This window comes from Brassica oleracea, chromosome C3 (genome assembly GCF_000695525.1).
Source record: "Brassica oleracea var. oleracea cultivar TO1000 chromosome C3, BOL, whole genome shotgun sequence".
Classification (NCBI taxonomy): Eukaryota; Viridiplantae; Streptophyta; class Magnoliopsida; order Brassicales; family Brassicaceae; genus Brassica; species Brassica oleracea.
In genome coordinates, this window is record NC_027750.1 from 57956986 (window position 1) to 57979936 (window position 22951).

At 34.5% G+C, this 22951-nt stretch overlaps 2 protein-coding genes across 2 annotated transcripts in view; one reads left to right on the forward strand and one right to left on the reverse strand.

Moving 5' to 3' along the window:
• Positions 1–2539: 2539 nt before the first annotated feature.
• LOC106336276 (F-box protein CPR30-like) lies at positions 2540–4412 on the reverse strand. The gene is made up of 3 exons (XM_013775062.1): positions 3108–4412; positions 2941–3025; positions 2540–2867 (listed from the first exon to the last, which is right to left on the reverse strand). Exons 1-2 carry the CDS (start codon positions 4286–4288, stop codon positions 2986–2988), a joined length of 1221 nt encoding a protein of 406 aa, XP_013630516.1. The 5' UTR covers positions 4289–4412; the 3' UTR covers positions 2540–2867; positions 2941–2985.
• A 5142-nt stretch (positions 4413–9554) lies between these two features.
• The window catches only part of LOC106331057 (glycine-rich cell wall structural protein 1-like), a 15566-nt gene continuing 2169 nt past the window's right edge, over positions 9555–22951 (forward strand). Inside the window, exon 1 of the mRNA XM_013769411.1 lies at positions 9555–9711. Coding sequence (XP_013624865.1) covers positions 9555–9711 — 157 coding nt within the window. The remainder of the gene's footprint in view (positions 9712–22951) is intronic.

Below are 22951 nucleotides of genomic sequence, written 5' to 3' on the forward strand. Positions count from 1 at the left end.
GATAGAAGATACACTATTTTTTATCAAATCTTTATTATTCAAAATCATTAATTCTCATATATACTTTAGCCACATTATGCAATTCCGTAAATTTTATTTAAGGAAATAATAAAGTACATTAATGATGAATTTATTGTTAGTTTAATAAAAAACTTATTATATAATTAGATGGACCAACATATTTCTCTAATGATTCTAAGAATCATTCTAGTGATGAGATGTGGCTACAAAAAGAAGTTGTAATGATTCTCAAATAATATATAGAGGATGTTAACGTTATGAGTCAGATTCTAAAGTTTAATATAATGTTGTTAAAGTATGAAGCATGATATTGTAGAATAAATCGTTTTTGCCTATGGTACAACTGGTACAACTTTTGCCTATGTATCAAACAATACATGTGATACTAGTATAACTGGTCTAACTATGTCTTATTTACCAGACTAGTGATACTAATATAACTAGTACAACTATTCAGGTTCTAAAATTGAAATATTCCATTGGTTATTGCATATTGAAAAAAAATTACCTAGCCAAATTGGTAAATATTTAGTTAGGTTTCTTTTTATTTGTGATGATTTTTTTTTCTTTGGAAATTATAACACCATCACATAAGTTTGCATGATCTGCCTTATATTTTTAATGTTTGTTAATTTCTTTGTCCATATAATTTTTGGAAAACGTACATGAAATGTATTTTAACAAAATTAATGATTTCATTGTATTGGGAAAATGAACATGTAAACATAAAAAAAGTGGTACAACTGAGGTAAGTTTAATTTTTATATGGTACAACTTTTTTTTTTATTTCATTGCCAAAGTACAACTATGTACAAACCAGTACAACTCAAAAACGAGTACAACTATGTATAAACTGGTACAACTCGAATACTAGTAAAACTATGTTATTTCATTTTGTATTGTGCATCACGTTTTAAATGTGTATAATGTTTTAAACATTTTGGTTGAACATTAATGTTGAGTAGTTGTAACAGTTGTGCCATTCTTGAAAAAATTGTGTAGTTTAACATGTTGTATTAGTTGTACCTAAATACCTGTAATTTTAAACTCATCACAAATTTTTTTAACATTCCTCCAAAAGAAAAAAATTAAGCATCCTAATATACATAGGTTTTAACATACAAAAGAACATAGGTTTTAACATCCAAAAGAACATAAGTCTTACGAACATAAGTTATAAGAAAGCCGAAAACGACATAAGTTTTCAAAAGCTATGCCAAATAGCTCACTTTGGTATGAACACATAAAAAATGGTACAAGTGATGTGTTTATATGGTAGAACTCAATTTTTTTAATTTTAAAGCCAAAGTACAACTATATTGAGTATGGTACTAGTTGTACTAATTATACTTGTCATACATAATTCATTTTTTTCTTATAAATTTTTTTCTTAAAGGGCTTTCATCCTCTCGATGGAAATACAACAAACATTGGTATGTTATCTCTTCATATCAAAATATGCAAGTTTTACCACATCCTTCTTGTATATGTGTTTACAATTGGTCAATTTCCTGTCTTATTTTCATGAATGCTTATGCATTCTTTTCGAGCTCATGATGATTTTTACATCATCTTTTGCATACTCTTCTAATTGGCTTTCTACCGCAACTTTCCGGCTCCACGACTACTTTCTTTGGTTTTGTAACCAAAAATATGATGATGAGTATTTTTTCGAAATGGTACAACAAGTATAACTAATACAACTTGTAAACAAATAATTATCAAATCAAATATTATTGAAAATAAACTATTTATGTATTTTCACACATTCAATCGGAGAAAGATTAGACCAACATGTCTCAGTAGTTCCACCTCATTCTATTTTATAGCATCATTCATACACTCAAAACCAAAACCAAAATATCACCATATTAATTCCAAAGTTGTACCGGTTATACTAGTTCTAGTTGTACTAGTTATACTAGTTTGAGTTGTATTAGTTGTACTAGTTTGAGTTATACTAGTAATACTATGTATTCTTCTTTAACATGAACTCGAACATAAAACACTAAACTCGTTCGAATAAGATAAAATTGATTAAATATCTCTATGATTGATCGTTTTGAGATAAGAAAAAAAAATCAGTGAATATTTGAATAAAAATTTTGATTTTGATTTTAAGTGAAGAAGTTAAAAAAACATAAATGGAGGAAGAGGAAGAAGAAAAAGAATTTGGGTTAAAACCGGGTGGGGTTATTTGGTTAGATTACAGGTCGAATAGCACAGATAGTAAATAAGGTGATGTCTTTTGGTTTTCTAGTTATTTACCATTGTTTTGTATTTAAATTTTAATATAAAATAAATAAAAATTAAGTTAAGGCCAAATCAGACTTTTTTTTGACCCATGTGGTCAATCCGAGACTTTGATTCAGTTAAATTGCTGTAATAAGAAATGTATTGCTACATGTGCCCAATGACCAAGCTGAAAAACCTGAAGCCCAGATATATATGCCCAAGAACCAACCTACATTCACTTCAGTTGAGTTGCATGAAATCAGATTCCCTTTGGTCAAATTACTCTTTTAACTTTGACTGGTTCTACTACTTATTGAGTCAACCATTGTGACTCAAGTAGTTTAATCCTACAGTTAGAATACATGACGTTTTAGTCGAATATACCAACATACAAGACTCAAACATAGTTCGCATATACCATTATTATATTCATTCTATTACACTCTTTTTTGTTTGGTCAACCACTCTATTACACCTTTTATGTTGTTGTGTTCGGTCGTGGAACAACTCTAGATAGAAAGATCACGTATCTTCTACATACACATATTTTAAACATATATAGGTTAAGAGAGTTAGTAGTAACACCATTTCGTTTCCACCTTCACTTCCACCTGAAGAAAAAGATTATACACCTGAAATAGCTAAATACTATATACAACTTCCAATAAGATTCATTACAGTTACCTTACAAGGGTTTGGTTTTTATTTTTAAACTTCTCGTTGCTTTGCTCATAACACCAGCTTGAACCCCTTTGACAGAAAATCATCCCTGAAAATGTAACAACATAACATGTTTTGAGCACACTAATACATCTCATCAAAACCAACTAGAGATGAGCATATAGCACCACCTCTTATTCCTCTGCTGCATCATCTTATCTTCCAAAGCTCGACGTTCTCTCCTTCTCTTAGCTTCACTAGGATCACCTTTACACCCCAAAACAAGGCTACTCACAAGCAGCTCCGCGCTATACGAACTATCACAGTCCTTTATCCTAAGCGTCCTCAACCTCTTACTCCCCAAATCAAACCACAAAAGCTTCGCGTTATTCACCTCAATCAAAACCTTCCTCCTATCCTTTGAATAAAGCAGAGGCCTCATAAAGTCAAAAGACTCAACACTCTTCGGCTTCGGAACGCTAAACACCTTACTCCAAGACCCTTCAACTTTATACTCCTTCATGACCCAAACATCAACGGAGGTAAACTCACGGTTACACATCAAACAAAGACAACCCTCGAGAACCCCTATGTCGATGTTCTCATGCGCAAGAGACTCAGGGAAGGTAAGTATCTCAAACTCCTCTGCCGCAAGATCAAACCTTATAATAGTATTGAACGCGATAAGTCCAGGCCGTCTAGGTAAAACCCAGTGAAGACTATTGCAAGCCAGCACACCGTACCCGCGACGGTACAAGAGATGGTAATAAAAGTAAAACAGTAGCTGAATCGCGGGAAGAAGGCGTTTGACTCTCTTCCACGTGTTCATCTTCAAACTAAAGACTTTAACCTCGTACGGGAAACCGAACACAAGCTCATCGGCTGCGCCTCCTTTGCACTGAATCATCCTCACGACTTTGTAATCTTCGTTAACCGAATCGTAACCCAACCCGTAAAACACGTACCCACGTGTCCTCGACCCTTCGGGGAAATCAACCGGTTCAGTCGGTAACCGGTGGATCTGACGCGTGGAGGGGTTAAACAGAGCCATATCCGTCGGGGAGTTCGATAAACCGACTAAACCGTTGCAAGAACCGAAAACCTCGGTTAGACCGCCGGCTTTTAAGGGGTGCTCGACGTCGGAGACTTTTCCCGGCGAATCGAGGTCTACGGTGACGAGGAGGCGAGGTCCTCGGAGGAGGATCATGAGGTGGTCTCCGGTTTCGAGCGTGTGGTGGAGATGAGAGGAGATGAAATCGGGGCTGTCGATTAGAGAGAAGCAGGGCTTGGAGAGGACTCGGCATCGGACTAGCGTCGACGCCGGTAGACGGAGGAAGAGATCGGTGATGATGTCCATCGGCATATCCGCCATTTTTTTATGACGTAAAAAAAGAGGGGAAAGTGGATTTGAGTGCTTATAGTGACTTCTTTGTTAGAAGAAGATGCTTGGATGTTTCATCTACCAAGAAGATGATGGTATTTCTTTTTCTCAGGATAATGTTATAAAAAGGGAATAAAGTCAGTTTTGTTACCCATCTGTTTTATTACATTGTTTCACACATTTTATTATTTACTCTGTAAGTTCCGTTCTTATCTCTCGAAATATTTTTGTATTAATGCAAACTTTATTATAAGTTATGAAATTATTACATAATAATTTATAACTGATTATAAATTATGAAATTATTACATAATAGTTTATAACTGATTCTATTATTTTGTTTATGATGAAAAAATAGATTGGTTTGACTGGTTTCCACGATATCACCCGTAAATGCAGCTTTTGCGGTTGGTAACGGTAGTCGGCGTTCTACAACAATCACACAAAATGTTACAAACCGTTTTACACGTTCCAAATCTCTCAAAATCAAAAGCTGGTTCCAGCTAACGTTTGCGGTTGCAGAAGAATTATTTTTTTTTATTTTATAAAAATTATATAAATATAAAAATAAATAATTATAAATACTATTATATATATAAAAGTTTAATACTATATTTTTATAAATATAATTTTATATTTATTATTTATATTGAGTTTTAAAATTAGCATTTTTGTAATTAAACTTTATGTCTATTAAATATTTTTTATTAATTGATTTTTGCATCTCCAGATAAACCAGTCAAAAATTACCCGTAAACGCAATCATTTTCGGACGTTGTGCCAATCATGAAACAATTAATAACGCTTGAAATCACAACCACCCGCTTCCACAAACTCCCGCACCCACAACCCCAACCGCCAAGTTTGAACCAGTCAAACCCTTACTACTTTTATTATACTGAAAATTATTAGGGTTAATTAGGCGAATATACAAATTATAGCAAAAATTTGCAGAAGTGTGCATTTGTTTTATTAATTTGAAAACATGGAGATTGAAGGTGGCGCATTGACATTTTTGTCCTCGACAGCAATCTGATACACCTACTAGCTTGACTTGGAACCGGCAAACTAAGAGGTTATAAATTGTCTTATTACTCAATTGATGAAAGGTTGAAAAGGACATGAGCAAATTGAAAAAGAAAATAACTTAAGTATATATGTGTTATCTACTTCCCCACATATGAAACCGGTTACGTAAATAATAATTTAAAAAGGAATTGATCGACGAAACCAAGCTACATCTTTCTCTTTCATGTCCTTGCTCGCCAATTCCGTCGTGGATTTCTTTTTCCCCATCAACTGAAACCGGAGCCACCATGGTCGTCGTCTCACGAGAGGACCACTTCCGCGAACCACAATAAACTCCATCTTGCTTTTCGGCTCTGTGCCAGCTTCTCTGCCACGACAGGACCACTTCCGCATTTCTCTGCGACGTCTTTGTCTTCCTCGTCGTGTTCGTCAAAATCCTCAGCCACGACAATTGCTCATAACCACCGTGATTCACGTTTTTTTCCGGCGTGGAAATACCAATCCTAGGGCTCCATTCTTCGTCATGTCTTGCTCCTTCGAGGCCGGTTTCACCGGATTCAGGCTTTGATGTCGGGATCGAAATGAAGAGGAGTTCCAATGGTGATTTCCCGTACTTTGAAAAACAGGTCCCTGAACTTCTGGTTCTTTACAAAGAGATCCAGACTTTCAGTATGTGCAGAAATATCCTATTAATTCAGCCCTAGACATTTCAAACACACAATTTAGCCCAAGCAAATATTCTGAATTTACAGCGCCGGTCTCTGAACTTTTGATAACTTCGCTTCTGAACCCTATGTACAAAGTCAAGACGAGAAATATAACGGGATAAGATACTTTGTAACCAGATATATTTATAAAATTCGATATTTCTATAACGAGATATCCAGATATATGTAGTACAAACCGATCCTAAAAATATCACAACATTACATATATTTATAATATGATTTTTAAACACTACACTAAATATAAACTAGTCCTACATACTAAATATAGGTAGAAAAGCATAAAACAACCTCAAAATTAGTAATCACTATACCCTAAACCCTAACATCCATGAACCAAAATATCATAGGTTTTAACTATGTTAAGTATTTAAACCGTAGTGGGTAAAACATTTAGAACTAAGTAAATAATGATAAATATACTTTGAAAAACTACTATATAATAGAACAAAAATACTAAACACTAAACTCACAAGCCCTAATTCACTAAACCCAAATAGCATATGTTTAAAGTTTATTAGGTTTCTAAATAGTAAACCACACATTTAACATAACCGTGGGGCTATTTTTATAGAGACAATCGGGTGAATATACCCAAACCGCTGGAAAATTAAGTAACTACCCGAAACCAAAACTCAAGTTCACTGTAGATATTTGTATCTCCCTTTCCCATTTTACCCCTGCCCTAAAGTTTCATCTTGTTTCTCTTTCTTTCCTGAATTCATACATCTTTCATCTATCTCTTTTTCTCCCAATTATCTCAACCTTTGTTAAGATTAAAGCTTCATTTAAAATCAATCAATCTTCTTCTTAAATCTCCAAATCATGATCTACTATGTTTCCAACGCCAATCATACGATAACCTCCTCATCTTCTTAAATCTCCAAACCTTCCAAAAAGATTACGATTAGTTCTAGGATTTTACGGACTCTACAGTGTGCAACTATTTCAGAAGAGAGAGAAAACACAGTCGATAAAGAGAAAAGAAACACAATAAAGTATTAGCAACAATACAATAATTGCTTGATTTATATACAATAATTGTTAACCGCTAATAATATATTAGTTGAATAGATAATGATTAAGTTAACACGATAATCTATTTTTTACCTTTTAAGAAAATATATACCAGGTAACAATAGTTATTTTTAACATCTTGCCAACCAATTTAAAAAGCGATAATATGTTTTATAACAGCTAACCAAACATGTACCTGTTAATGACAACATATTGTATAAAATGTAACTGCTAAGTTGTGACGTACAATGTTATATGACTTGTTAGACCGGTAATCAATTTCGTACCATTTAACAAACTATGTACAAACCAATGTCAGCTATTTATTAACATCTTATAACCCATTTAAAAAATCTTTAACATGTATTGTAACATCTAAGCAAAGATTTACCTGTTCACTATACTCGCTACTGAAGTGTTATCAATATCGGGGAGACCCTATCTTTCTGACTGTACAGCCCATACATACACCAGCATCTGAATCGAGGAGATCTATCCAATACGTACAGTGGTGGTTGAGACCGAGTGAACCGACGAAGAGATTGTGGTAGACGAACTCATGAGGTGATAAAGATATAAGATTTCCAAACATCAAGTTCTGCAGAAATTCAATCTCATCGGTTCATGGTGAGAGATTTGATTCAATCAATTTTTGGTTTGTGTTAGGATCAAATCTTCTCTCCTACCAGTTCTAGATGAACTCATCGAGGAGGTAATTTTATTGGATCCATGAATGTGAATATAGAAAAGAGAAGAAATTTATTTGTAAAAAAAGGGTGTGATAATGGATTAGAGAAGATGAAAAAAAGAAAAAAATATTATTATTTGGTAAAAAAATTTAGTGAGATACGAAAAGGAGAAGGAAGAAGTATGGGCAAGGGCTGGCAGGGCAGGGACAGAGACATGGGGAAGGGCAAGGGCAGAGACAAAATTGAGGTTTAAAAATATCAATAGTTTTTAGGATATTTATCTAATTATGGATCTTTCTAGGTACATGGGGCCTAATTTCTCATTTTTATAATTAGAGGTTATGTGGTGTAAAATCCGTATAAAATTGACATACAACTATGATAAAATCAAAAAACAATCTTTTTGGATAATTATTACAACACCCGTACACATAAAAATCAGAGCCCTAACTATTAGAGGGCACAACAGATAAATTTTAAGTTGTAGACCAAAAACCCTTAACCATGATATTAGTTAGAGAACACCGTCATCAAAACAGTATAAACTAGTCATAGATACTAAAACAACATCAAAATTAGTAATCACTATACCCTAAAACCATAACATCCCTAAACCCAAATATCATACGTTTAAACTTTCTTTAAGTAGTTAACAATTAAACATAAATTATATATATCCCTTAACCATTGGGTAAAAGTTCATCACACCTACTACAAAACAATATACATTATTCATACATACTAAATATAAAAAGATAATTGTAAAATCAGCATCAAAATTATTAATCACTATACCCTAAACCCTTACATCCCTGAACCCTCACATCCCTAAACTCAAATATCATAGGTGTTAAGTATGTAAACACTTAATCATAACATGATAAGTTACTTTGTAATCGGATATATTTATAAGATTCGATTATTCTCTAACGAGATATCCAGATATATGTAGTACAAACCGATACTAAAATATCACAACATTAAAATAAAATGTAATCCAGAGAAGTTTACAGTAATATAGCAATGATTTTTTTTTTGTTGTAAATTTTATATATTAACTGATTAATAGTACCAGATATACGGTGCCGAATCTGATTAAATGTATATATAATGGGTTTGTATTCATCTTGTAGATCTATATATTTATTCGTGTGACATATTACATTTTTAAATTAGTAGTATTCAAGAGATATATGTTAAAAATCCATGTATTTATTCCGCTATCCAGTTGTTTCGTCCATGAAGGCTACAATGCTCTGTCTTCATCGCCTTTCTTGGTTTGGTTTCTTAGAGACATGATCTTCATCGCCTTTCTTGGTTTAGTTTCTTAGAGTCATGATTGGTTTGGTTTTGGTGCCAAAACTCTAAAACGCCATCCGTACAACGAGCCTACTCCCTCATCAGATACGTCTGTCTATGGCTGCATTTATCGAGTTCATCTGCAACCATTTAAGAAACGGAAAACTCGGTTCTGAGTAAACAAAAAGTTGGATGTTTTATATGAAAGGCTACAAAGATTTTTCTCTATAATAATGTAACGGCATTTGTTCTTGTACATAAAGATTAAAAAGGAAAAAGAATTCAAACTTTGATGAGCAAAACCAAACAAGAATTGAGAATCAAGAATCACAAAGGTGAAGTTTTTATGCATTAGGAACACAGAGTTAATAAAACAAAAATCATAAAAGCAATGAGATATATACTCGAGAGAGAGAGAATCAAACATCTCAGAAGAACCCAGAAAGAGAAACCAAACTAAATCTTTCAAAGCTCAGTGTTTGTTAAATTCAACTCAAAATGGGTTCTTCTACTCCAAAAACCTCTTCTTCAGCTTCTTCTACTTCTCTCTCTTCTTCCCCGGCGATGAAGCTCGCCTCTGAGTCCCCATCTCCAGCGATCCACAAAGCGTTCTCTTTTCCGACGCCGTTGGTTCACAATCCTCCGGCTAGAAAAGGCAACACTCACCATCTCGTTTCCCTCACTTCCACTTCTTACGGGCTCTCTCCTCCTCAAATTCTCCTCCGGCCAAGAGACGCCTCCTCGTATCTCAATCGCCGACAAGAACACGACAGATCCGGGCTCACGCGAGTGGATTCCACATAAACCTAAGAACTTGAGAATCTTACTCTCCTGAAAGACCATCACCAGACCCTAGTCAGCAAACGAACAAACAAACAAGAAGTACTTGTTTTCTCTGAGATACGCAAGACCTTTTTTTTAAAAAATATTAAATATGAAATATTGAATATGAAATAAAAATAATAATATTGGTTGGTGAACCTATATTATGTTTTTTTTAAATTACTAGTTGCAAAAAAAAAAGATTTTTTTAAAAAATATCTTAACGTCTTCAGCAAAACACTAAACCCTAAACCATAAATCATAAACCTAGGGTAAACCCTAAACCATTGGGTAAACCATAAGTCCTAGGATAAATCCTATACCCTAAATAGAAGCACTAAACACTAAACCCTTAACCCTTAATCCATTCGACAAATCCTATTGGTTGGTGAACCTATATTATGTTTTATTTGTAAAAAAAATTTACTAGTTGCAAAAAAAAAAGATTTTTTTAAAAATATTTTAACGTCTTCAGCAATGCACTAAACCCTAAACCATAAATCCTAAACCATAGGGTAAACCCTAAACCCTTGGGTAAACCATAACCCCTTGGATAAATCATATACCCTAAATCAAAACACTAAACACTAAATTTTAAAAACACTAAACCATTGATCCTAACCCGTAATCCCTTCGACAAATCCTAAACCCTAGAGATTATGGCTTATCCAAGGGTTTAGAGTTTAGTGTTTAGTATTTAGAGTTTAGTGTTTAGAGACCAACGCTGTAAATTCAGAATATTCGCTTGGGCTAAATTGAAATGTCTGGGGCTAAATTAATAGGATATTTTTGCACATGCTGAAATTCTAGGTTTCTTTGTAAAGAAACAGAAGTTCAGGGACCTATTTTACAAAAGTCTGGGAAATCACCATTGGAACCTCCTCTTCACTTCGATACCGACGGCAAAGCCTGAATCCGGTGAAGACGGCCGCGACGGAGCAGGACATGACGAAGAATGGAGCCCTAGGATTGGTCTTTCCACGCCGGCAAAGCTTGAATCACGGTGGTTATGAGCGATTGTCGTGGCTGAGGATCTCGACGAACACGACGAGGAAGACAGAGACGTCGCAGGGGAATGCGGAAATGGTCCTGGGGGGGGGGGGAGAAGCCGGCACAGAGCTGAGAACGAAGATGTAGTTTGTGGTGGTTCACGGAAGTGGTCTTGTCGTGAGACCACGACCATGGTGGCTCCGGTTTCAGTTGATGGTGGAAGAAGAAAGCCGCGACGGAATTGGCGAGCAAGGACGTGGCAGAGAAGGAGGAGCGGTGACTTGGAATGTTGAGAAAGATTTGCAGAGCACGGATAATTGAGGCTACAGTGGTTTCGTCGATCAATTCCGTTTTAAATTATTATTTAGGTAACTGGTTTCATATGTGAGGAGTCGAGAGGTACCAGTTGTGTCAGTACTCCACTTACGTCTAAATATAGGGGGCACACTCGTATTAATGAAAAATGCACAATGTTTTATCTATTTACCTAATTAAATAAGTTTTCATTGCTATTTACCGCAATTTCCTAATTTTTTATAAACATTTTCTGATTCAATTGTATAATACTAAAAATTATGTAATTAAAAATAATCTGAATAATTAACAATAAATCTTAACTAATTGACTTTTACAAATTTATTACTAGAAGTTTTATTTTCTGAGCCAAATTGCAGTTTTTCCTCCTTCGATCTGATAATGCTTTTGAGATTCTCTAAATCGAAAATATCAATTTTCCGGATAAGATCATCTTCGGCTGGGCATATACACACGTTAATAATGGTTTCGGGTTTTTCGGTCTATATTGGCCCTTTGAGGCCCAATATGTCAAGATTACTACCAATTGAGAGAGATAAGATAAGCGTAGGATTTTTAACGCTAAAACCCCTAGACTAAGTTTGTTTTGGGTAAAAATCCCCAAACTAAGTATTTAACAAAAAAACCTTCAAACTAACTTTATTTAATGAATTAAATCCTAACAAGTCATAATTACCGTTACTATCGGTAAATCTTTAGTTTAAAAGTTTCTACATTCAGTAAACATAGTTGAGGGGTTTTACCCTTAAAAATTAAAAAAAAAAATCAAAAATTTTATAATATTATCTAAAAAATTAGTAACTGAAATTTTCAAAATTAACACTTTTAATTTTTTTTGTAAATATATAAGTTTGATATGTTTTGAACATCAACATCATATATGTGTAAATTTAAAATTTAAAAACCCATAAAATATAATAAAAAATTATCTAAAGATTTACCTGTAATAAAATTACTAAAATGTTAAAAATTTAAAAGACAAAAAAAATGTAATAAAAATTATATCTTATCTAGTAAAAATGTAATAAAATTTACATGTAATAGAATTACTAAAAGGTTAAAAATGTAAAAAACAAGAAAATATAATAGAAATTATATCTTTTCTAATAAAACTGTAATAATAAATCTTTAGATAATTTTTATTATATTTTCTGAGTTTTTACATTTTTAATTATACATATATAATGTTGATGTTAAAAACACATCAAACTCATATATTTACAAAAAAAATTTAAAAGTGCTAATTTTGAAAATTTAAGTTACTAATTTTTAGATAATATTATAAAATTTTGAATTTTTCTTTTTTTGATTTTTAATGGTAAAACCCCTCAACTATGTTTACTTAATGTACAAACCCCTCAAACTAAAGATTTACCGGTAGTAATGGTAATTATGACCTGTTAGGGTTTAATTTATTAAATAAAGTTAGTTTGTGGGTTTTTTCGTTAAATACTTAGTTTATAGGTTTTTACTCAAAACAAACTTAGTTGAGGGGTTTTCACGTTAAAAAACCATAAGTTTACAATGTAGTTCCAAAAAAAAAGAGATAAGTTTACAATATCCCTTCGTAAATGATTAAAAAGATTTAGGATATATGACAAAACTCCATCAATACCTTGTTGTAGTTAGCAATTTTTTTTTTGTTATCTGTTAGTTTAATAGACTTTTAAACGTTTGATGCAATACCATTACAGAGCCACAAGCTGACAAGGTAAACATAACTTTTCGGAGCCAAATATAAAACGGCAACAACACATGACATCACACAAACAAGACAGAAAAGTGATCAGTGAAATCTTCTTGGAACATACCAATAATCACTACAGATATGAAGCTGAACGATAACAGAAGCCGAAATGAACGAGAAAGCGATGACGATCCAATTTATATGAGGTGAGATAAGAGCTCCAAGACACGTTCCAAACCAGGAACCACAAGCCAACGCCACCCAAGAACAAGCTTCAACACAGGAAGCCACGAGAAAACGTATCTAACACCCTGAGAAGCTGACGAAGAAGACGATTGACAATCAACTACTCAGAGACCGTACACAATTGAGCTATAACTCCACAATCTCTTACCAAGAAATCTGGAGAACCCATCGGTTAAAAACCAAGAAACAGCATAACTTCTCCCCACCGAAGCTTCGCACTGAGCCGGATATTCGCCTGCTTTGTGCCTCTGGTGGCCCTTGAAATGGAATAAAGATGGACCAAGCTACTTATGGATGTAACCACAATTAACATCACTACGGTCGGGCTATCGAACACAGAGTCAGAAGTGAATTACGAGTCGGACCTATTTGCCAAACGAGCGAGCTCCCCTTGCATGAAATGATGTGGTGGTGAACCTCTCATTCTAATTCAGTCCTCTCCGAACCGTGCGGGAAGGTTTCCCATCACACGGCTCACCAACGTGATCTTCCGCGGGAACCGTATGTCCTATGTCAACACTGGAAACGAAGGTCGGACAACTAGACCTTACCGAAAGAGCACGATAAGCGACTTGTCACCAAAGAGGACAAGAGAAAAGGCTAAAGACCATGGTCAAGGGATCCGACCAGAGAATCCTAAACAGCCACCAATAAACCACCATAGCCTCAAGACCACACAATCTCCAAAAAATCAAAGATTTCTTAATCACATTACATTCATACACCAAGCTAAGCTAAAACAAGACCCTCCAGATTTTAGGGAACCTTCGACAAAGTCTATGCAAGGATAAGGATAAGAAAACGGAAGCACACAATCACCATAGACTTTCCTGAAGCCGCCTCACCAACCTCGATGGAAGAAGTAACAACACACATCAGAGACGGTATAAACCTGCCACCGCACACCAGAAAAAATATTTGAGACTAGCAAGGCATTTCAAGCAAACCAAGACGGTGATGAAGCAACCAACCTTCTTATCAAAGAGAACCCAAGCTGACAAATTCTTAAATCCAACCGAACAGCCGCAAGACAAGGGAAAAGTACTGGTGATAAAAACCGGATTGTGCTCCTTGCTCCCATAAGAACTTTACCAACATACGATCTTACACACAGACTCCGCTAGGGTTTGGACCTCACTGGAAAGAGAAAATTGGGACACCAAACCCTAAGCCAACTAAATCTGACCCCCCACAGACCCTCCAAAGCTCCTAACGACTCGCCTTTACTCCAGATTGGAAGGGAGAAGCATCAAAATCGAGATCTATAAATCAGATATGAGCGATGCCATCGTCTTCTGTAACTAGGGCGTCATGCATATCACCGAAGGAGAGGAGAGCTGGCAGGAGGCAAAACACAGACAAATGGAACCGTAACCGGCGCACACGCCGACACGGCCAGAACAAGCTGAGAGACAATGTCTTCACGGAGATCACTTTTTTCTTTTCACCAAATTTTTTTTTTCTTATTAACTAACCTTTTTTATAATAGTATTTAGGAATTTTTTTTAACACTGATTTACTAGGATATTACAATTATGAAAAAGATTACATAAACGATTCGACAATCGATAATATTACCTGCCTTATGAGGATCTACGTCTAACTTCATCACCAGAGCCGCCCTATGAAGATCCGCCTGACCGGGATTAATACTTGAACAATGTTGAATATCCGTTGTAAGTCTTTCATGCGTAGCCTGTATAATTGTTCAATAAATCGGTTTCTCCGGGAATTGAAACTTGAGCCTACTGATATAAAAGCATTAATGAACCCTTAGTAAAATCTATTTGTATAGAAGCATTAATAGTACTAGGGTCGAGCCCCGCGCAAGCACGTTTAAAGAAGACAACTATGTTAACTTTTTTTTAATATCTTTTCTTTCTTTAACTTGTTTGTTGCGTTGTTCCTATTTGGTTTTGTAGTTGTAGGTGGAGGCATTTTCAGCGATGTGTAGGCGTGTTGTTGAATTCATCAAAGACGCTTTGTTATTGATCTCCCGTTGATGTACCATGTACGGTTGTTAGATTAACGTTGAATTTTTAGCCAAAATTAATCTGGTTAAAACAGAGAAACAAATTGTGTGTTTGGTCCATTGTTATTGGGGACAGTCACTGTGGATGATCTTTGTAAGTCACGTTTTATAGAAAATTCTAGCCATATTGGTCCCTTCGTTAATCGCTTATGGTTATCTCTTTGATTAATTTCTTATTTCTGGAGTTACAAATTTTGTTTCGTGCCTTTTGTTTAATGGTTTCACTGAAGAAGGGAAAGTCTTTAACGCTTCTCTGAATTATAATTCAAAGACTACCCGAAGCTTTGAATGAAGATGAGAATGAGTTTCTCGATAAACTCACATGGTCAACAATCTTTCTATCTAAAACTCAGTGGCATGTTATTTAATTATCTCTTATTGGCCTGCATATAACATGCCAGTGAAAAACATTGATGAGCTGCTGTTTATAAGCTCTTGAAAATTTAAGAAGAATCATGATTATCAGCCCGTCTTTATCTTTTTAGTCAAATAGGACGGTAATTAGCAGATAAAGATAAAGAACAGCTTCTTGTTCTCTTGGAATTTTTTGAGAATGACAACTAAAAGTATTTAAAATGCTAGAATAAAATTGGTTTTCAGGCAAGGGCTGAAACACAATTGGCAAACCAAAAAAAGCAGAGCACCAAAACCACCAGCTCCAGCCACTAAAGTGAGTGTGGTGTTTCAAAAATTAAATTGTTTGATTGAATTGCTGTTTATTGCTACTCTCTCATTCTGCCTTGTTGCTTTATCTAGTAGCAACATCTCAGGGTTTTCAACAACTGCTCTGTTTATTGGTACTCTCTGATTTTGCATGATTGATAACTGAACACCTTTTCACCCCCTCCCCCTCCATTGTATTAGCCCTACAACAGTGACTACATATTTTAATTGAGTATGTGTTTGATCCAAAAATGGTGTTTATGCTGGTGATGTTTGTTGAATCAATACAATAAAAGAATCTAAGTTGAATGATTAGATTCTTGAAGCTTAGGAGAAATCTTGAAATGAAATCAAATGGAAAAAGAACATAAAAAAGATTTCATTGATTAAATGTTCATTACAAAGATGATTACAAAGGTAAAGTTAACCTTAGAATACAAAATCTCTATGAAAATATGTTCTTTAAAGTCTAAGAAGAGGAAAAGATCATTTCTCATAAGGAGGTAGCTCTTTATTTATAGAAAGATGAAGCCTAGGGACAATATGGGTCTAGTTCAATGTCTAATGGGCCTTGAGGAGGATGTAAATCCATCTCCAACAATAAGTCCCCCCAAGTTCGTTGAGAGAGATGGAATCGATCTCTCCGAAGTTTACGAATAGGGTTTATTAGACAATGAACTAGACATACTCAAGCCTATGACGGTTTAGGCGAGTTTATTTCGAACTTGTGCCTAGTAAAAAACGAGTTTGCTTTAAACTCATGCTTAGCGAAAGACGAGTTTACTTAACTCATGCTAAGACAATGGCGAGTTTACTGAGAACTCGTGCCTAGTAGAAGGAGAGCTTCTGTAAACTCGTGCCTAGCCAAAGTTGAGTTTTTGTAAACTCGTGTCTAACAATAAGCGAGTCGACCGCAAACTCGAGCCTTATAAAAAGCAAGTTCAATTTAAACTCGTGCCTAAAATACAAGTTTACCGAACTATTGCCGACCCGAAGTCTCGTGGTGAGATCATGTGTGCCAAGCAAGTTGTTGGTGTGTACGACTCGTCAGGCTATGATAACGTTGCTGTCAAGAGAAACGTGCTGTGAGTTGCGAGGTCCGGTGATGAGCTCGAGATTGGCGACGATGAAGTCAGCAGGAGTTGTGCGGACCGTGATCACGTCAGCTAGAGCTTGTACCAGAGTCTGATCTTGTCATATGTCTGCCTCGCAATTGATTCTGTCTCACAAAAAAAATATGATGATTATCAGATCAAGTTTATCCAAAAGAGATAATCAAAGTTTTGTGTAATGGATAAGCAAGCTATGGTTTAGCTCGTGTTAATGCTTGGCTCTTGCAAATGATGTTTGTAATTTATCAATCACTAATCATTATGCACAGGTTGCAAATAACAAAGCAATCAACTGCAATTATCTCATAAAGGTTATAAGATACTTATCTTTGAGGTGAAGAAGAAACAAGCGTCTGAGGTAGAGATCAAGCGACTGTCGAGATCTAACTGGTACTGAAATGATCTTATGATGAGCTTGTTGTCGCTGATGGAGCGTGAAAGACTGAGCCTTCTAGTCGACAAGCCACCGTCACGTCCTCATCTCTGCAGGATCCAACATCTCTCAAGCAACCTTCTGGTGGTGAACTCTTCCTCAATGGATCGTTTTGAACACTTATAAATAGCTTTATAAAGATTTACTTATAAATTTTTGTAAGGATTTGTAAATTCTTCTAAATGATGTATTACATCTTATAAATTGTGTTATGAAGATTATTAAACTCTTATAATTTTTTTATAAACTCTTATAAATAGATTTATAAACTCTTATGAATGATTTATAAATTCTTATAAATGATTTTATAAACCCTTATAAATAGTTTTATAAATATTTTAAGTGTTTTATAAACCTTAGAGATAACTATAAAAATTTATAAATATTAATGGTTCATAAAAAGTTTTATAAACTATTATAAATGGGTAATATACAAAACTGTTTTATATATTCATATGATTGATTTTATAAACCCTTATAAACAAACATGAATAGCTTTATTAGTCATTATAGATACTTCCTTCTTGCAAACACAATTGATATATTGAAGAATACATAAATAGATTGAAAGATGGATCAGACTAAATGGTGTATATCTTGGCATATGTGATGAGCATTTTGATTTTGCTGAATATTAAACACTCGAAGGTGGAATGGATTGAGGATGGAGGAATGGATAAAACAGGTGCAAGTTGCATTAGGAAAGCTAACTGATCTAGAATGCTATGATGAGAAACAAAGAAAAAAAATAATGGTGAGTGCAAAGAAGTGCACATAGTAAAAAAAATATTTGAGCTTTGTTACCTTAGTGTTAAACTCTTCTAGGACAGTTCCAAAGACATATCATTTAGTTTTCTTAAAAAAGCTCCGGGGACATGCTTAGCTTTTAGCTCTTCAATCCAATCTATGAACACAAATTTCGGTGATATCATTACATATAAACTATAGTTATCCAATCTTTCTCAATTTAATGCTATGAACTAGAATTGTAAATAATTTATTGTGTATTCATGTTTTTCAGCAATGTCATACAACACAATAGTTATGCACACTTCTCTAAATCTTGGAAATCAACCACGTGTTAGTGGTCCAGTGGTTAAACTCAACCTGGAAAGTCATGGGTTCGAGTGCCGCTGGGAGGTGATTATCTTGTGGGACCTTCGGGCCCAATACGGAGAAGCCTGCTAACGTGTGGCCACTGGTAGGATTTACATGGGGTGATCACCAGCCCTCCTGGATGCCTCGGCGGGCTCCCCGGCTAAGCTCCGGTGGACGGTCATTGGCGCTAGTCGGATCCTCTCGAGGCTCCGGATACCAGGATCATCAAAAAAAAATCATGGAAATCTTATATTCGGTTCACCCTTTGAAAATAATGATAATACAAAACAACGTCTATGACGTTGCTTAGACTAAGCTTCCACTTGACAGACCCTAAATAACAACTGAATTTACAAACCCTTATAAATTATTTAATAAATCCTTATAAATAATTTCAATACTAAAGTCTCAATACCCATAGTATTTAATTAATTCGTAAACCCAATTCCTAAAATTTCAAGACACAAAATCAAATTGCATACTCATCTCTAATCAATCGTTTACCTTCTTCAGATTAATGAATATTCTGAATCTCAATGTTGCAACAAATCGTAATCCCTAATCCTTAATTGATTTCAATGGTAAAAACCCAGATCCTACAATCTCTTCAAACTTGTGAAGTGATCAAAGATGATCTGATGCCAGAGGAAAAGAATCTATAGCTTCAACTTATAGCCATTCTTCGTAATGTCGCAAATAAACTCCACCACGAATCAATTTTACAGTAGAGAATCATCATCATCATCGCCGCATCGGAAAAATTTCGAAATTGACTGGAACTGAAACCCAAATTTATAAGGGGTTATAATTTTTTTAATGAAATGCTTACTATCAAAAACTCTTTTCTTTTATATGCATCTATTCAAAGATCAAGTCAAATTCAACCCTATGTGGTATTCGCAATAAAAATCTTAAAATTACTTGAAACCTAGATTTACAAAGGATTATAAATTTTCAAAAACTCAATGTTCAGAATCGAAACTCTTTCTCTTAGATTCGACTATTAATAGGTAACTTTTTCTCTTAGATCGAAACAACAAAATCCGAGAAAATTACTTACAACTTGTGATTCTTGCTGAGGATTCGACAATCTGAGGTTTCGAGTTTGGATCTTGTCTGCTTCGTGAGAGAGAATACACTCCATCTCGTCTTGATCTCGTCCCCGTCGCTCGATCTCATCGCCGTCGCTTGATCTCGTTGCCGTCGTTCGATCTCATTGCCGTCGTTGTCGCTCGATCTCGTTGATGTCATCGTCGCTCGATCTCGTCGCTCGATCTCGTCGCGTTGCCGTCGTCATTGCTCAATTAGAATTGTGAGAGAGTTATTTTTGTCTTTTGCCTATTAATGATTTAGGTATTTCTGAAAATGTCCTCCTTCTAAGTGTATATATGAAAAGTGATACTAAAACAAATGTAAAAGTAAAATCTCTCCTTTTTTTTGTCATCTTCATAGACCTATTAACAATTACTAAGTTCTATTGGTGTGCTATAACTTATAACACCTAATGATAATTATTTTAAAATTATTTTTAATTATTACGTTCTACCTGTATGTTATAACTTATAACGCCAAATGATAATTTAAAAATAAATTATAATTTATGATACTTATTGTAATTTTTACTTGTATTTATTAATTTTAACTATGTTATAGCGTAAAGAAAATATAAGAATCTTTATAATAAAGTATGACAACTAAAATTTTGATTTTATGGGTTATATTTAAGATTAAATTTTATTTTTATATAATAAAATATTTTTCTCAAATGATACTAATGGGTTTTAAAATTTGGACATTTAATTAGTGAATAATCTTGATTATTATAAAACAGACTTATAATTTCTCTGGACTGCCTTTGTAGTTATAGGCCCCAAAAAAAGAATACAATGGCATTGATGAAACATAAAATTCATTTGTAAATTCAAAAGTATTTTTGAAAAAAAAAATTGTCATTTCATTAAAAGGAAAAAGAAGAATGATCTTGTTTTAATAGTATAGATGCAACAAGCTTTTCACCGAATCTGTGCACATTGTGAAAAGTAAATTTCTTCTAAATTTCTTCATCCTTCATATTTCAATATTCTCACCATGATCAGTAATCCGAGTAAGTTGTGACTCAGACAAAACTGAATCCCAAATATATGTCTTTTTGATATATTAAACATGGATTTAATTAGTATTGGAATTATTATGTTTGTTTCAAGGAGGTTTTGAAAACTCGAGATATATATGGAATTTCATGGATCTTGGTGTCTGATTTGAAAACTCAAGATTCATGGTGTTGTGACAGTGATGAAATAGATGCAACTCACATCTTGCATTTGCTGATAATGTGATTGTTTTCTTTGGAATCCAGCCTCTTCAAATCCTTCATGCGATTCTTCAGGAGCGTCTCTATACCATGTCCTTTCCACGGACCAGATATTACTCTTGGGTCACATCTAGTTCCTACCATTCAGGTTTCTCCAGAATCTCCACATGGGAGCAACTTATATGAAAAAACAAACACTTGCTATGGACTAAAATTGTGTGGTATAATGTGCCAAAGATAGTGTGGTAACTATTTCTTTGGCCGTAGGTTTTTTGTTGTTCAGTTCTTTGGTCGTAGGTTTTTCAAAGATATATTTTAAAATGAGTATGCAAAAAAAAATTCGGTTGAATCTGTTCAATCATTTAGATCCTTTTGGATACTACAAAGATTGAGAATATATTGTACTACTAGCTGAAACTTTTGAAAAGAAGATGACAAAAGTTGAAAAAAATATCTGATGCTCTGTTTCATAGTGTATATTATACGAACATTTGTGTTTGTTTTGGATCATATAAGGTATTTGCATTCTGTAAAGATTATACATTTTTGTGCTTCAATTATTTCGGATAAGTTCTTAACTTGACGGTATCTATAAGATTAGGTCATATAATAGTTTTAATAGCGATTGTATTACTAACCATATTCATACATGTACAATGCAGGTTTTTTTTTATAAATTTCAATAGCTTAGATAGTGTGATTAGAAACAGAACAAGAAACAATATATGTAAAAGTCAACAGAGGATTTATTGATGTTTTATTACATTAGTATTGATAGGAAGTAAAAAAAAGCCGCAAATCTTTAGTTGTGGTTTAAGTAGTGAGTACGTTAAAGTATATAGGTAATTTTAGAAAGGTACATATAGTAACGATTATGGGCACATGAAACCTCGAGGCATCGGGCGACCACAAGCCCTACAAATGATAAAGATATTGCGAGAAGGAGTGGAATATCTTTGACTTTGTGGTTGCACCAAACCACATAGGCATGCAGCTACTTCAGCATCAGATAGATCTCGGATGAGAGAGCAGCATGGTTGTGCCCTTCCAAAGTCCAGGAAGTTACCAAAACGTCTTATGGTATTTGAACATGCCCTTAATTGGCTGGCATTTCTGGGACAAGTTGGGGGTGGGGGTGGTGGTGGGCGTGGGCGTGGGCTTAGGCTTGGGCTTGGTCTTGGGTCTTGGTTCTTGGTGGAGGGCTTTTGGCCCGATAAGAATATTCTTTTTGGACCAAATTAAGCTCAACGTTTTGCCATTCAGTACAAGAAAAACAACATAATTTTTTATTTAAAATGACAAATAGTTTGTCTAGAAAATAAAAATGTCATGCAGTTTATCCTCTCAAAAATTTTAAAACGAGAAAAGAGAGAGTCTTGCGGAATGAGTTTCGCAACTCACCTTCCCTCGATCTCCCCGAGATTTTCGCCCACGTGCAGCAGCTGTTGCGGGAAGTGGGTCTTCTCCGTCTCTTTAAATATCGACTCTCCTCCTTCTTCATTTGGTAACGTTTTTTCACAACCAAAACCAGCAAATCCTATAGCGTAAGTCTAGAAAGTGTTTTGTATAAATTTTAGAAAATACAAGTCTAGGCTTGTAGTTCAAGGATTCCGACAAAAGGAAGGCCTTGACTATTTTGATACATATTCTCGAGTGACGAGAATAACATCAATAAGACTGATGATAGCTATCGCAGCCTTAAGAGACTTAAAAATCTATCAAATGGATGCAAAAACTGCTTTTCTAAATGGTGATTTAGAAGAGGAAATTTACATGAAACAACCTGAAGGTTTTGTCATTCCCGGACAGGAAGACAAAGTATGTCGACTTGTAAAGTCACTTTATGGGCTTAAACAAGCTCCTAAACAATGGCACGAAAAATTTGACAATACAATGATGTCAAATGGTTTCAAAATAAATGAATGTGGCAAATGCATATACTACAAAACAAACAAAAATGCGTATGTTTTGCTATGTCTATATGTAGATGATATGCTCATTATTGGAAGCAATAAAGACATTATCAATCAAACAAAGAACATGCTCAAAGGGACATTTGAGATGAAAGACTTGGGATTAGTAGATGTAATTCTCGGGGTTAAAGTCACAAGAAATTCAAACGGAATTATCTTAACCCAATCTCATTATGCTCAAACAATATTAGAGAGATTTAAAAATTACTCTAA